The sequence below is a fragment of the Xylocopa sonorina genome, chromosome 9, assembly GCF_050948175.1.
Source record: "Xylocopa sonorina isolate GNS202 chromosome 9, iyXylSono1_principal, whole genome shotgun sequence".
NCBI lineage: Eukaryota > Metazoa > Arthropoda > Insecta > Hymenoptera > Apidae > Xylocopa > Xylocopa sonorina.
In genome coordinates this window covers 11,179,670-11,196,036 of record NC_135201.1, presented here as the reverse complement: position 1 = coordinate 11,196,036, position 16,367 = coordinate 11,179,670, and the positions used below count along the sequence as shown (strand labels likewise).

The following is a 16,367-nucleotide window of genomic DNA, read 5'->3' as shown; positions in this document are numbered from 1 at the left end:
CGTATCCAATTTTCGATGTACATACCGTATTGTGTCGTATTTATTCGTGATCTTATACAGAATAAATACAAACAAACTGCCTGATAACATTCGTTCTTTTAATCCTGTTATAAACACTGACTACAAAACGCTGTAGCAACACTAACGGCTAAAACCAGTGCGTCCACCATATTTCGCTGGTTTAAACGGTGGCGGTGATGGATCGGGTATAGGATCTGGATACTCGTGTACTTCCTCTAGTGGTTTCGGTCTTGGTGAATCATGTACTTTGGCTTGGCAAAAGTAGCCGAAAGGTGGTCGTTCCAAGTTCAACTTCTTTAACATACAATCGTCGAATAACTCTCTAGTTTTCCTGCAACTAATTGTTATCGAACCGCTATCACATGTTAGAAAAACTGTTGCTCCTTCAGATTTTTAATCGTACCGCTTCGGTTTTCAGTAGCAATCGATACAATAAGATTCTTACGACTTACAGATTGTCATTGGTCACCGTTGGCGATGTATTTACAACGCAATCCACGTGGGCTTCGAATACATCCCGACAGTGTTTCTTTATGTCTTGAAACCCCTCTAACGCGCACTTGGTTACGTCCCTTCCTTCCTTCAGGCACTTACGAGGATCTTTCAGCTCGTGTCTACACAGCATAAATTCCTAAAAGCACCAGGTCATTTAGCCAAAACATCGAGACGTTTTTTGACGAGAAACACGGGGAATGAACAGAAATTGTTTCATCGGTGGCCTTTAAAATTGGTGGATGCAGTTTTCTTTCTTACTGCACTCCAAACACTCCATTGCGATTACATAATCTACCGAGATGCGCTGAGAAAATGAAATACACGTAACGAGGGAGACTGGGGAATTATTAGAGTGACGTCACGGTAAGAGGAAATGTAATACATACATTGTTATACCATTCGCACTTCTTCCCAAGGAACACAGCGGCGGCATGAATGTACGCCCAACCAATATTTATCTCTTGCACGTTCAACTCTTCATCCGAAGGGAGCTCAAAGTCCTTAGCAACAACCATATTATCCTATTGGTATTACTTGATCGATGGGACGAGATCAAACCTCCCACTGCCTCATCAATCAATTCAAAACAATGATTATCAGTAACAGTCGAAACTTCAGTTTCTAACACATGATTCCTCTTATTGACATTAAGGTTACGGTACGATAGATTATTACTTAACTACAATATTCTTAAAGAGGGATTCGCGTGCCCTCTTCTCAATGTTCGCCACTCGCTACTACTCAATGGCGGTGGATTTGAAGTAAACTAATCAGCGACTGCTGGCGCCATCTCTGTGAAAACTGCTCAAACTGCTCGCACAGCGTTATCGACAGCGAAGTGAACTGTTTTGTGGCGTTACCGACTTTACCGACTTCTTCATATAAGCAGACACATTCACGTCATCTATAAACAAGAGACTCTCGTTTACGACGTCTTTCAAATTTCTACGCTTTTCAAATTATTCACTTATTTCTTGACCATCAAAGAGTGCACATCAAAATTTACCTTTTGCCAAATCTAGATTTGTATTTCTAAACTTCTAATTCAATTTACCCTAATTGTAAAGACTTGTTGTTGTTAAATAAACTTGTTACATAAAAGCCATCCTCAGCAAAAGTTAATTAGAAGAAAATATCGTGGACAAGACAAAAACCCACAGTTTACCGACTGGTGGCGCCATCTATGTGATGAGTACTGAAACTACTCGTCGAATAGTTTCCGCGTTCACCACAGAGATGGCGCCAGCAGTCGGTAAGTAGTTCACTATACTGTCGATAACGTTTTGCGAGCAGTTTCAGCAGTTTTCACAGAGATGGCGCCACCAGTCGGTAAGTAGATTACTTCACTGTCGATAACAATGTGCGACCAGTTTAAGCACTTTTTACAGAGATGGCGCCACGAGTCTAAAAGCAGTTTACTTTCCTGTCGATAACGATGTGCGACTAGTTTGACGACTTTTTACAGAGATGGCGCCACCAGTCGGTAATTAGGTTACCAAGAGAGATTGGAGTCGCCTTTAGTGCTCGTGATGCGATGGCGAAGGATTGTGATGTTACGTTATACTAGAAATACAATTTTTACAGTTTTTATGAACCGTACAAATTGTTTAAAAAATAAAATTCTTTAATAGTCTGTGAAATAACAATACGCAACGATGGGCGACAAGAGGCAGCAGAATTTATCGGTACGAACAGTAAATGATTTATATTAATCGTTGACAATTTTTATTCCAACTTAAATTTTATCTGAACTTGCAATTTTTCAGAAGGAGGAAATAGCGAAGCAGTTTATGTTGCCAGAGAGGAAGAGCAAGATAGCCACGTTGCTCAAACAAGATGGACAAGCCTATTGTATTTGTAGGAGTTCGGACAGTTCACGTTTCATGATGTAGGACACAAGTATAAATTATTCGTATTTCTGTTTCTCTGCCAATGCTACAGATGGAAGGATGTTTGTATGTATGTTTATTTTAGAGGATGCGACGCGTGCGAAGAATGGTATCACGGTGACTGTATCAATATAACAGAGAAAGATGCCAAGCACATAAAGCAGTTCTTCTGTATTGTGAGAATTTCTCGTTTATTACAAGTAAATGCCATTCGTATATCCACTAATCGAACAACGTGTGTTGCAGCGTTGTAGAGAAGAAGATCCAACTTTGATAACACGCTACAAGCCCAGAAGGACAGACCAGGAGGATCGTAAGTACAAGAAGCACAAGGAGAAGGAGAGAGCGCACCGGTACGAATACGATGCACCTTGGGATCCTACGGTGGTGAAAAAGTCATTGAAACGTTGCGGAGAATGCACAGGCTGCTTGAGAGTAGAAAATTGTGGGAAGTGTGACGCGTGCAGGTAACACACAACATCAGAGTAAATATATCCTTCGTTACAATTCGGTTTGATTGCCAAATGAGTCGATCATTCTTTAGGCATTTGAAGAAATTTGGACCTTCTGTACGATTGAAGCTCAGATGTATACAAAGAACCTGTAGGGTGTTGGGTGATCCATTGAAACCGTCTAAAAGTTTCAATAAGAGTTCGAAGTTCATTAAGAAACGGAAAAGGGATTCCAGCAACGAGAGGAACGAGTACCTCGAAACGCCCAGACATTGTTACGGGCCTGCTTGTACCAAACAATCACGATCGGGTAGTAAATATTGCTCAGACGAGTGTGGATTGAAGTTAGCGACCAACAGAATTTATCAGGTACTGCCTCAACGAATACAGGAATGGTCGTTGACGCCGTGTATCGCGGAACAGAATAACAGAAGGCAATTAGAGACTGTTAGGAAACAGCAACAGGACGTTCGACGAATACTTCAGGAGCTGGATAAACGGCATGCGGAGCTGGACAGAATAATCGAACGCGCGAAGCACGCGACGATCGATCCGCAAGCAGAAGTGGACGATAACGATGATACAGAAATGAGTATGTATTGCATCACCTGCGGCCACGAAATTCATTCGAGGACCGCCATCAAGCACATGGAGAAATGCTTCAACAAGGTAACTTCTATAACTCGTGAACGAATTGCCAATGCTTATATATTTATCAGAACTTGATGCATTTAAGATGAAAATCAAATATCTCTACATGGATTCTATTCTCTTTTTCTTAGAAGACTTAGAGTTATATTTGCTTTTATATTTCAGTACGAATCCCAAGCGTCCTTTGGCTCGATCTTCAAAACTCGTATCGAGGGACAGGTGATGTTCTGCGATTTTTATAATCCTGCGAATCGAACGTACTGCAAGAGGCTGCGAGTGCTCTGCCCCGAGCACTGCAAGGATCCAAAGATCAGCGAGACAGAGGTGTGCGGTTGCCCGTTAGTCACGAACGTGTTCGACACGACCGGAGAATTTTGTCGAGCGCCTAAGAAGAGCTGCGTGAAGCATTACGTTTGGGAGAAATTACGACGAGCAGAGATCGATATGGAGAGGGTGAGGCAGTGGTTGAAGATAGACGAGCTGGTCGAACAGGAGAGGCAAATCAGAGCGAATATGGCCACTCGTGCCGGTGTCCTGGCGTTGATGCTTCACTCGACCTACAATCACGAACTAATGGAGCAAATGACGCAGGAACAGAACAGGGAACAATTGGAAGCTATGGAAGAGGAGCTTCAACGAAGGTACGGGTTGCTTCATAAGGATCAGGCTGCGGAACAATGATTGCTTTCGTTGTCAATGATTTCTGTAGGTGATGTAGCTCGGTTATATAAAATGAATTTTTTTTAAACACACCCCCGCAACGTGTTCAATATCGTGTTTGTGTCGTTGTATAAACGTGCAGCGTAATATTAGCGAGAATTAGATGTACAGCTCTCGATGGACTGAAGGAACGTAATGCGTATTGATTATCCTTGTAATGGTGACTGATATCGATTATAATTTGTATGAAAATCATTCGATTTCGAGCGATTGAAAGTGACAATTGAAGGTAACAATGTAAAGATTTTATTTAAAAAAATTAAGATATTAAATGGAAAAAAAAAGGAATATTATCGTAGAGCAATAATGTTAAAAATGTAAAAGGCTGAGATATAAGTTTAATGAAAGATCCGCTATAACATAGTTCGCTTGTGTCTCGAGAACGCTTTACAAGCTAGAGAATTGAAAGGGTTTCCGTTACACGAGAAAAAAAAAAAGAGAAGAAAAAAAGAAAACGCAAGCTACAAAAAAAGTCACCAAAAATCGTCTCCGGCTCGACCTTGTATAATTGTGTATTTCTCTTTATTTATAACGTTCAATTAAACTTTTGTAAATTCAAGTTCATAATATAATTTTTCATTATCTATTTTAGTGTTCACAATATATCATTTCGCATTATTTATGATTGCACATGTGAAACAAATCATCATAACTTGTTATATGAAACATAATTCCAACGTTTCTAAAATTTTTTTTTTTTTTTCTTTACCACACTTGTAACTTCAATAAATATATTACTTGCTTAATTTTAACCAGTTAAGTTCCGGCTCGTCGCTAGAAAGGATACTCTCTCAAAATACTTCTGAATTACAACAAGTTCCAATCGTAACACAGGATATTACATATTCTGGCACAGTATAACTCTCCAGTTTTATTACCGGCTGCGCATATACATATATAGATATATATGTATATATATCCCGAATATCCATGACGGTACACATATTCTGAACATACATAAATATATATATACATACGTCTTTATTTTTATATACATCTATATGCATGCATATACATATATACACACGCGCGTGTATACATTTATACGCATCATATATCTCTTTCATATATCCGCTGCTTTGTATGTCTTTAGATGCAAACTGTGAGAATTAAAACGCACGCTCTCACTTCCTCTCGGCATCAGTACCAGCATAACCCATCGACAATGGAATAAACTCGAATAACCCCAAAAAAAACCGCTTTCTTGGGTGAAACTCGCTATAAATAACTAGCTTAATATATTTAGTGTTTGCCAAGTGTTGCGCTCGATACTTACAATTGCAAAAAACAATCTTGCGTAACTCCTAGGACTTGTTTTTTTTTTTTTTTTTTTTTTACTTGGAAAACGAAGGCTTATTTACCAACATTATATTCAGTTCTTTGATTTCCACCACCACTTTTTCCCCTTTTCATCCTCATCGGTTTAGCAGTGAATCAGCATCGTAAACACCACGCGTCCAGCGTCATCTCACCGTACCACGCTTTCGTTCGTCCCTTTTTTCCGTTTTCTTCATTCGATCTTCTCACTTCCAGCGTAGTTTTACCATTTTTTTTTTTTTTTTAAACAATTCTATCGTTATTTCTCTATGTGTTTTTTTTCCCGTATTTTCTTCGACTGGTTTTGTTTTGCACATAAAGACATGCACGCTTCTAATGAACTTTCTTCGCAGAACTGAATCTGTGCATCCACGCTGTCTATCATTTTGTCTGCCACCCGGCTTCCGTGATTGGCGAAGCGTCGATCGATGTAACCCGGAAATCCAGTTGAATTGAGAAAACGGTGGAAATATAATTAATGTATGTTCATTTGTTTTTTTTTTGTTTTTTTTTGTTCGTTTTTTTCCTCTTACAATCTCTCGGCTCTGAGCGCGTGCACGACATAGCTAGGATTTTACGTATTACTTTTATAAACGACGAGACACAACTAAGCTGCCGAAAGAAATCGTCTCTTTCGCTAGCTCATTTTTTTTTTTCGTTTTCATTTACTTTTTTTTCAATTAATCTTTAATACTTTTCTCATTTTTGTCTTTCTAATTACTCTTGACGATCGTCGAGACTTGGTCCCAACCGCAATGGTGAGTTTCCTCGTGTCGTTCTGGATCCACTAATAACGATCGATCATCAACTCGAAATTCCGGCCGTTTCTCGGTCCCACTCGTGAGGGAAGCTGTATTCTTTTGGAAACGATGCGCATACCTTGACGTTTACACGTTTCAAATTGAAAAACGAAGCCCTCGCGTAGTCTTCGTGCGTTTGGTTCAAATTTCTATCGCGAATACTCAGAATATTTCGCTTCGTTACGCGTTCCAATATTGAAAGAGAATCGTTCGAATGATAAATAAAAAAAAAAAAAAAAAAAGAAAGAAAAATTAATTTCTCCTCTCTTTGGTTTCTTACTGTTTAATTCCGTTTTATTTGGAAAACTGTATCATCGAATGCGGCTGGCGATCGACGTTTCAAAAAAATTACAGCTAGACTCTCGAGTATTGACCATCGACGATCGCGCCATCGATTCTCGATAATCGTGGACACGAGAACGGCGGGAAGGTATGCAGAGAACGGTGATTGGTCTAACGGCTTCAAGGATTATGATGAAGGCGCGATAGTATCGGCAAGATTGAACGTTTACAATAGTTATCCCCACTGTACATCTCGTAAGTAATCTTGTACTTTAATTACTGAAACAAACGACAAGATCTCTAAACAACGGGGCGAGAATAAACGTCGCTAGGTGTGTAAAATATAATTATTCGATAGATCCGCATAGTTTTACGTTAGTTTTAAATACAAGTATCGACGCGTCTAAAGTAGCTTTTCTTTCTTTTCCTCTCTTCCCTTCCTCTAACTTTTAATCCAAGGAAAGTTCGTAACGCGCGGTTCTGCGAAATTCCCCGTTTTTGCCATCTCCTCGACGAATAACAGCTACGTCACTGCTTCGAGCGATGACGATCGATCCAGCAGGTATGATATTGCAGTGCGTATCGATTTCCGAAACGTCGTGCATCGTTCTCTCTCTCTCTCTCTCTCGCTCTCTCTTTCTTTTTTTTTTTTATTGCTTATGGTACAAGGACGCGGTTTAACGCTGTTCAACTTTATCTTACTCTAGTCGTTAGATACGGAGTCGATTTCTCCGACAACGTGAGTCGACCTTTTCCAACCTTCACTTCCGGTTTCTTAGGGTAGGTATTTCCTGAAAAAAATTCCAATCGTATCGCGAGTCTCCTCTGCTGGTACGTATATGTATATATGTATATATATATAGATTGAGGAGAAAAAGAAATGGACAAAGGAGGAAAATTTCGATGCACGATGTTTGAGATGCGTAACGCGATTATCGAACAATGGCGGAGCGTGAACCAAGAGAAATTGCAGCGTACGTTAAATGCCAGTACGAAAAGTGTCAACACATCCGGCGCCTCGGTACCGCGGGCAGTGGCACGTTTCGGTTCTACGATAGACCGGAAATACCAGATTGAAAAACAGAACGGATTGTGGCCATGCGATCATCGAACGACAGAAATCCTCCCGCCTGGGCTGGCTTCAAAAATATTCAGCGTTCCAACATGTATCTCATCCGATCACAATTCACAAGGGCCAACAAACGGCGCAACGTGTTTACCGTCTGCCGCACTCGTCTACGCGCTTCTTCCCTTTCAAATTTCTGTCCGCGCATGCGCCACAAGTCTCCTTTCTTACCTCTTTTTCCTTTCATTTCATTTTGTGTTCAAGATTAATTCTTTCGCAACCGACCAATCAATCGATATCTGCTGCGAAGTCGATACTCAGACAATTATCGTTATTATCATTATCATTATCATTATCGTTATTATTATTAATAATATTATTATTATTATTATTGATTCAACAAGGACAAAAGACAACGGTTAACAATAAATTCTGCGTAAGAATATTTAAATGCCGCAAAAGGATTAACCTTGCAATCTGGAAATACCGACAAACGATTCGATCGGCGACAGGAGCGTCGAATTCCGGGTCTATTCACTTGCGAATCCGCGAGGAAACTCGCGCCTCCCGTCGCCGTTTACACCTAAACTTTTTCTCTCTCTCTCTTTCTGGTAGAGCGATGGGATTTACTTTACAAGGATATACAAGTGTTTTCTTTGCGGCTACTCGCCTTCCATCGAACTCTCTTACAAAAGGAAAAACGTCGGACTCCTCAGTCGATCTTTGGGATCCTTTCCGTGATCACGTGATAACCTAACCTACAACAAGGTTTAGCCTCCTCTTTCAAGGAGAAACTGTACAGTAAAAAGAGAAATGGAATACTGTAAAAAGTAAGTAAATTATTTTAAATCATCAACCTCCCTCGTAGTTACGTACGGCTGTGTTAAATCCATACAACCTGCGGCGGCAAAATAGTGGGCGAACAGGAAAAGGACCCGCACAGATCGATGATCGCACAAAAATTCGAAGCTTATATGTAAGTGTATGTGTTCGACTGTGTGTGTGTATATATATACACATATGTATATGTATATATAGCAATATTTACATTGTAGGTGACGACGACTCGATCTCGTTACGGGATCGATAATCAGTTCGAAGCATGAGACGTCAAACGATGTTTACGAATCGGTGCAATATCGTACCGCTGCACGAAGGTATCTCTCACTTTCAGCTCGAACAAGTTCACACTCTTCTCCCATCCTCTTCTTCTCGTTCCTCCTTCTGTCTTCTTTGTTCTTGCTCGTAGCAACGTCGCAAAAGTAAATTACGAAGGATACAAAGACGTCTCCGGGGCTGAGTTGTGGCCGATCTTACAAGCTTTCACACCGGTAACAATCGTCGCGAGGTATATACAAGGAAATAGTTTCATCTCTCCGCTTCCGTGCTATGAGAATTCGTATCAACTCGACACATGGAGCATCTTCTGCACTGGAACATCTACTTGCTCCTGCTATTACGTTCGCTCTTCCGTATCGAACTCCCCCCACCCCCAAATGGAATCGTTCGTTCTCCACGTTCTGTCTCCACCCGTTTTACAACGCACGCCTCTCTTAATAACATCGACTTGTCGAGGAGGATCGGTGCATTTTATTCGTTTCGATTAAGTTTTCACTCCCGTTCTGCCTCGGCTATCGGAATTGTCGACGTTTCTTTTATTTATTTTTTTTTTTGTTTTTTCACTTTTTGCTTTCCACGATATTATTTTATACTCTACACAATCTTAAATAGTCGCGAAATGCGTTTAAATATAGAGTACAGAGTAAGAACAATCGGAGCGTAAAAAGATGCTTAATGCAGTTTAGGGACGGGACGAGTGTGACGAGTCGATTTTCGTTTTTTTTTTTTTTTTTTTTTATCATTTTTTGTTTCGTGTTTTTTCTTTTTAGCTGAGTTCACTCGGATGATCGGTGCGATCTCGACGGCCGGTAGAAATAACGTAAAAAGGTATACAACAGAGGACGACAATGGGATGAGAAAACGGCAATGATAACGGTAGTACCGGGCATGCAGAGATCTCGATAACAGCAATATATCGGTAACCTGTATGTATGTGTTCGTGTGTATGTATTTTTCTTTTTTTTTTCATTTAAATCTCTCGTTACTTTTCCAAACTTTTGTAAAATATTATTCGATTATCTATTGCAATAGCGATCGTGACCGTAACGAGTAGCAATCGACGCTAACATTCTTCGTTATTCGATATTTTATTAACCTTCTACACTGCTTTGCATCCTTCGAAATCTTTGGAATTTAATTCGTACCGTCTTGGGCGATTCTTCCACCGTTCGTGGAACGCGACCGTGTCTATCAAAGCCTGCGTGAAATTAGTAGCGGTCGTTCTTATCCTCCTTTTTCGATTAGGTTCCCATGGAAACGTGTCATTTTTGTTCCGCTTCTTTTCTTTTTTTTTTTTTTTTTGTGCATTTCTAAGCTCCGACAAAAAGAACTAAGAGACAGAGAGAGAAGAAAGAGAGAGAGTGTACATATACGTGTGCATGTATGAGTATTCTTCTTCAGAGAGGCAAGGGACAGGAAGTAGAGGAGGGTAACGGGTGAATGGGACTCGATAAGAATTCGGGTAGCACACCAAAGTAGCAGAGTGACAGAGACAGGCCATTGGAAAGCACATGTAGAAAGAAAGGTGAGAAATGAACGAGAAATAACGATGAAAGAGAAGAGAAAGAATAACTCATCACTGAAGATCAATTTGTCTTTTCAGATGGAAGGAAAATTAGAAACAATCAATGGGAGGGAGAATGATAGATGTGGGTGATCGATTACGAGTCGAACATAGTACATCACGATGACTGCGAGGACGACGACGACGTCGACGGAACGGCGACGACGTCGGCGACGATGGCATCGTTGTATATTAATATATATGTGTGTGTACCGTTTACAGGTATCCATAAGAACAGCGCGTCTTTATAACTGGCAGTGTAAGGCATATAGAGTGCTTAAGACTAGAATACGGTGCATGTAAATAGGCCTTTTAAAGCCTTTTCATCTTTTTTTCTCTCTTTCAAAACTAAGTCCTATGTATTTTTTTTCTTTTTTATCTTTTTTCATTTTTATTTCCTTTTTTCGAACGGACCTACGAAAAAATCTGTCCGCGTGAACGCAATGACGAATTAACGAGCTCCCGTGACTCGAGCGCGCGCAAAAATGAAATCATCCTATCGTTGCTCTCTCTATCGAGGGTAGTCCCTATCGTTTTTTTTTTCCTTTTTTTTTCTTTTTTTACCCTTTATCGCATCTCTCGCGTTCCGTTCCCCCTGCCGTTTCAACTTCAGCACACACACACACATCGAATGAATTTTTAGAAAGCTACATATACATATTTTGAACGAATATATATGTATACATATGTATATATCTATATATCAGCTACTGACTTCATGGAGACTTGGTAAACACGCGTCACGTTTTTTTTTTGTTTTTTGTTGTTCCTTTTTTCTTCTTTTCTTTTGTTTCCTTCTCAGTTTGTTTCTTTTTATTTGGCAGCGGTTCTCGTATATAGTTACTTTTTTTTTGTTCATCTCGTTAAAAACGTACAACTTATTATACTCAGCGCAATATAAATGTCTATTTACCGGCGTTGCAACAACAAATCGGGGTCCGGTGCCGTGAATGTTTGTTCCGACGAAAAGAAAAGAATCCGTCCCTCTAGCGACGTACACGATTATCGATCCGCGTTCTCGAAGATCGCGGTTGAGCGCAATCGATCAGCATCGAACAGCGATAAGTGTATCGATATATCGAGCAGACTCTCGACCCAGTGGTCGACACGTGCGCCTCGTTCTCGATCGAAATCGATAGATCCTGACAATAATTACAGCGCGGCCACCTGAACGAACGGGTATAACGAGGGCGAAATGAAAACGAAGCGAGACCAAAGAGTTCGCGATAAGATTCACGACGAGCCTTCGAATGTAACCAGACGCGTTTCACAGAGTTTCTTTATATATATTTATATCTTTTATTATACTATATACGTACGAGTTCCACGCGTGGCGGGCAGAGAACTCAAATAAGAGGTCTTGTCGAGGGTACCTGGTTCACGATTTTTGTCGGTAGATCGGCAGCTAGACATTTAATTACTAAAGATTACACACGGGTTTCGCGGCGTGGTGAACGTCCTTACTATCAGGATCTTCGTATCGATTTAAGCGTAATAATGGCAATGTCGTGGCATTCGTATCTTTTTTTTTTTTTTTTTTTTTATATATATTCATCTCTTTCTTACTTTCGTTAAATATTCTCTCGGCTTTAGATCCCCCCCTTCCCCCCTTGTGTAATTACGCGAAGGTAGCAAAGAAGAATCGGTGCGACAAATTTGTTTTCACCTTGTTTTCTTTATCCTTCGTCAAATCTCTTTTTACATGCGAAGTAAGGCTAAAAAACAATGCGCGCGCAATTCTTTTTATTTGTGTGTTTTTTTTTTCATCTTTTTTTCTTTTTTTTTTTTCAACTTTGTTTTTTCGGTAAGGCACCCCCAGTGCTGAGTATATTCACGGAAGTATTTAGCAAATACAAACTAGTGACTAGATCATCTTTAAGTCACGCGAGAAAGAGCGAGGAAGAAAGACAGAGATAGATAGGTGGATAGAAAGTACGGAGAGAGAGAAAGAGAGAGAGAGAGAGAGAGAGAGAGAGAGAGAGAGAGAGAGAAGTCAGCAGCACAAATAACCAAGAACGTAGAAAGTAAAAAGACAGAAAGAGTAAGTGTAGCCAGTATGTATTGTGCGAGGTAGAAGTATAGTAGAAATAGAGAGAGAGAGAGAGAGAGAGAGAGAGAGAGAGAGAGAGAGAGAGAGAGAGAGAGAGAGATTTGAAAGGGGACCGACAGATGATAGTAAAAAATGACGCGAAAAGAAGCTGATAAACGGCGACGAACAAAACGGTGAACAGATGTCGAAGAGAGTGAAGAAAAGCGAAGAGAAGAATAGCACATGGCTAACAGCGGCATGGGACTCTCGAGAATAGAACGGGACATCGCAAACGAGTCCTGTGTCGCGTCAGAACGGAAACCATCTATATTCGCAGTTACATCGTTTCCCTTCTTCCTTTGCTCTCTCCACCTCTGCTACAATTCCATGCGGTGCGATTTCACAGGAGAAAGAAGAAAAAAAAAAAAAAGAGTAAAAGTACCACAGAGCATTGTAGGAGAGGAAAGGGGGTGGGGGAGGAGGTAGTGGGTGGATGAGAACGACGAAACGAAGAAAAAAAAAAAAAAAAAAAAAAGAAAAGAAATCGAAGTCCGAAACGGAAATTGTCCGATGAAAAAAGAAAAAAGGGCGGAGAGCCAAGAAACCAAGGGCAGAAGGAACAAAGAGAACGTAATTAACAATTGAACAGAGGGAAGGCAGTGGTGCGTTACTTTGGTATCTTATAATTGGTGTTTCGCACGGATCAACTGAGGTGTCCGCGACGACGTCTCGTGGGCAGAAGGTCATCGTCATCGTCCTGTCTATCTTTCTTCCTTTTCACTTTTACACGACGCGAGAGCCAGGCGTCCGTTAAACAATAACCGACCGCTGGTGATAAAAGCACAGAGAGAGAAAATGACGAGGACCTAACTCGCGTCACGATTACTATTAATTCCTGTTTTCGTTTGACTAGGTTAGGTATAACGATCCCCTTCTTCGTTTCTCGTCCAGGATCAATGCACACGGTTCTTTCTCGTTTCCTCTTTATCTCCGAACGCGCTGGCCACGAGAAAAATAAGGACGAAGAGATGAATTTTTGTCGGCGTTTACACATCGTCAGAGAGGATCGAACGTAACACACAGCTTAATGACCGTCGTCGTCGTCGTCGTCGTCGTGGCTACTACTGAACCCCTGCCATTCTTCTTCCATCCTAAACGGCGGTCTCGGTGTGACTGTGACTCGACAGCCTTTCCACGTCTATCTCGGGTATGGTCAGCTCGTCTGGGTTGTTGTCGGCGTATTCGATGCTGCTCGTCTGCGAGAGCCGCTTGCTTAAGGACGACTGCTTTCTCAGTACTTCCGCGAATGTAGTGCTGCTGTGCTCGCTCGTGTAGCGCGCGTCTAGGCCCTGCCGAAATGCGTTCACTACGCGGATCTGTAACCGGAAATCTTATCGTCAGTGGAAAGCCTTCGTGTTCTTGGCTGTGCCACGAGATTTGGGAGAGATATACCGTCAGATAAACCCACTTGGGTGATCAAGGTTGATCCTCCTATCCGTTTCTTCCCATCGACATTTCTTTTCTCTTCAAAGTTACAAAATTCATTCCAATCGTTTGAATCTAGTCAGGTAGCAGATCAGTAGAGAGACATTTAACCGTTGATAATTTGAGTAAGAGACTGGTAAGAGGTATGCGTCTCTTATGGATGTCGATGGGAAACTGCGTATGGCTTTCAAGCGACATTAACAGTGAACAGGGCTGAAAAGCACAATTCTCAAACAAGTTAGAGAGAGTTAAAAAGCGTTTGAAATAATTTCTTAGTTCTTTTCGGGGGATATGATGATCAACCTTTGTAAAACAGATCAGGGGACAGTCATGTAGATATATAAATATAACTGTGTATGTATAAAAAGACAGAAAGCAGCGGCCACACGAATTACTAGAAAAACTAGCGGGGCGTCGATACCCTGCACAGCAAGGCAATAGTTAAACACAGAATCTGAAGAAGCGACGTCCATCCCACCTAGTACACCTGTAAATTATAAGACTGTACTTTCTTAATCGATAAATTGATTTGCCTGTACAAAACTTGGTCAATTCGGATCTACGCATCTAGGGTACACAGACGTCACCACTACAAATTGTGCTTGTAATGTCACGCAACACCACATGCACCCGTCGATCGTTGGAATCCTCCACGGGATCTCGTTCCCACATCCTGTTTACGTGGCAACGAGATTATCCACTGCTTCAGACACACGCGATCATTGATGCATGAAGCGGATATGCGAGGCTTGAAGCTTCTCAAACTTTCTCAAATCTGTTCGCTAGAAAAAAAAAAGAGAAATTTTGTCGTAAACGTAAAAGAAGGTAAGTTAAAAGAATGTCGAGCTTCCCATACGCTATTCCAAACAAGCCAACGTAACATTCCTTTTCTTTCTTATAGCCGGAACAGCTGATTTTCATGTTCCGGGTTCAACACCGACCGTATACACGTATGTAGAAACATTCCAATCCCACGCATATGCACTTGCACCATCCGGTGAGCTGTAATCCAGCGTGACAGGTTGCAGACTGCGAGAACTTGGCATGCATTGGCGCATTATCATGTAAACCGACGAACATCGCTATATTCAGATCAGCCAAGAAATTTATCCCCGGATGAAAAAAGAACAAGCCCCATCCGACAAAAGATCGGCGAGATTGTTCTCGCTTCTTTTCTATTTATCGTTTCTCAGTTTGCTTGGCACGATACACATGAAAAAGTACATACATGTAAAATATAAAATGTAAAAAGATACGTGTGTATGTAAACACAGAGTGAATCTCTTTTTTTTTTTTTCATCTTCCTTCCTTTCTTGCATTTTTATAGAGGTGACAGGAAAATGTGTCGCGTTGATATAGAACATACTCAAACTCGTGTTTCTTTCATCGATTCGATCGTTCGAATATTTTTTTTTTTTTTTTTTTGTTGAGAGACAAAACAGTAAGGGAATACTTACACGATGCGCCGCGGAGAGAGGTCCCCTAACCAGGCTGACGGTCAGTCTCTTTAACCTGGCCAAATATCCGTCTTAGACAATGCGTCTCTCTGGCACTTTAAACATGCACGCTACACCGCGCGATGCGCTCTGCTGATCAACGATTCTGCGCACCGCAGGGAGGCAACGGTCCCACGAAAATTTGCCCATTCTCTTTTACTTTTTTCTATTCTTTTTTTTTTTCTATTTTCGGTTCGTCTGCTATCTCTGATTCGTTTTCACTTCTAAGCAGCTCGCATACAGGTTGACCCACGTGGCCTGGTGATTCCCCGCTTCAACGAACGATGCGCCTGCCCTCTTTACCTTCGCTACATCAAACACGAAGCGGCACGCACGCTAAAACGCTCGAACGATCCTCTTCGCTAGAGTACTTTCCTGCGGCCGATCTCTACTTCTCTCTTCGATCCGATAAAAAAAATGGCAGTAACATTAGAAGAATATTAAGTCCAGTTCCCCCGCGGAGGGGAGATGCTTAAGCAACTCGACTGCGCCGATAACTTGGTCCTCGAGGTTATCGACGTTCGGTACGAGAGTCGAACTAAGTTCCGGAGGAAAGTCACATCGATCGTGCCGCGGAGGATCAGCCAGAGTACACAGATTCGTTGGAAGATAGAGAGAAGGTGAACAGTGGCGAAGAGAAGAAAAGAAGAATCGTATGACCCGCCGCGGATTTCAACGGAGCCTCGATCCTCGTATCGTGGATCACCGATGAGGTATTGGAACGTGTCACGTGGCACTTGGTCACGTATCAATCGTACGATCCCCGTGAGAAGGGAACGAAATATTGTTGTTCATCGACTAATGACTTCGTAATGAGATCGTTCGTTAGGCTAGCTGCAGAGTCGGAGCTTGGCAAGCGTACCAACTTGTACGAATGAGAATGTCTGGCGCGAGGAACCACGCGATTCTACACCACGTCGCTGGAAACTGTAACTCGAGGGCGTGATTCTATTCGTTTCTCTTTTAAAAACATCGTGCAGC

The 16,367-nt window shown here is 41.4% G+C and overlaps 3 protein-coding genes and 1 long non-coding RNA gene across 8 annotated transcripts in view; 1 reads left to right on the top strand and 3 right to left on the bottom strand.

The window, feature by feature from the left end:
* Positions 1 to 77: 77 nt before the first annotated feature.
* On the bottom strand, positions 78 to 1,257 carry Nd-19 (NADH dehydrogenase [ubiquinone] 1 alpha subcomplex subunit 8). The gene is made up of 3 exons (XM_076900409.1): positions 903 to 1,257; positions 474 to 652; positions 78 to 358 (listed from the first exon to the last, which is right to left on the bottom strand). Exons 1-3 carry the CDS (start codon positions 1,029 to 1,031, stop codon positions 142 to 144), a joined length of 525 nt encoding a protein of 174 aa, XP_076756524.1. The 5' UTR covers positions 1,032 to 1,257; the 3' UTR covers positions 78 to 141.
* An 850-nt stretch (positions 1,258 to 2,107) lies between these two features.
* Positions 2,108 to 4,285, top strand: LOC143426686 (CXXC-type zinc finger protein 1). Its single transcript, XM_076900280.1, has 6 exons — positions 2,108 to 2,201; positions 2,283 to 2,404; positions 2,491 to 2,581; positions 2,652 to 2,872; positions 2,950 to 3,526; positions 3,674 to 4,285. Exons 1-6 carry the CDS (start codon positions 2,172 to 2,174, stop codon positions 4,187 to 4,189), a joined length of 1,557 nt encoding a protein of 518 aa, XP_076756395.1. The 5' UTR covers positions 2,108 to 2,171; the 3' UTR covers positions 4,190 to 4,285.
* Positions 4,286 to 13,303: 9,018 nt separating this feature from the next.
* The window catches only part of Pmca (plasma membrane calcium-transporting ATPase 3), a 62,705-nt gene continuing 59,641 nt past the window's right edge, over positions 13,304 to 16,367 (bottom strand). For 3 of the 5 annotated variants that reach the window (XM_076901058.1, XM_076901059.1, XM_076901060.1), the window contains one exon: positions 13,304 to 13,781. In XM_076901058.1, coding sequence (XP_076757173.1) covers positions 13,557 to 13,781 — 225 coding nt within the window. In that variant the 3' untranslated portion in view covers positions 13,304 to 13,556. The remainder of the gene's footprint in view (positions 13,782 to 16,367) is intronic. The other 2 variants (XM_076901062.1, XR_013102259.1) reach the window with 2 other exon arrangements.
* On the bottom strand, positions 14,056 to 15,686 carry LOC143427142 (uncharacterized). Its single transcript, XR_013102264.1, has 3 exons — positions 15,348 to 15,686; positions 14,473 to 14,672; positions 14,056 to 14,377 (listed from the first exon to the last, which is right to left on the bottom strand). It is a non-coding gene; the product is annotated as an uncharacterized LOC143427142 (long non-coding RNA).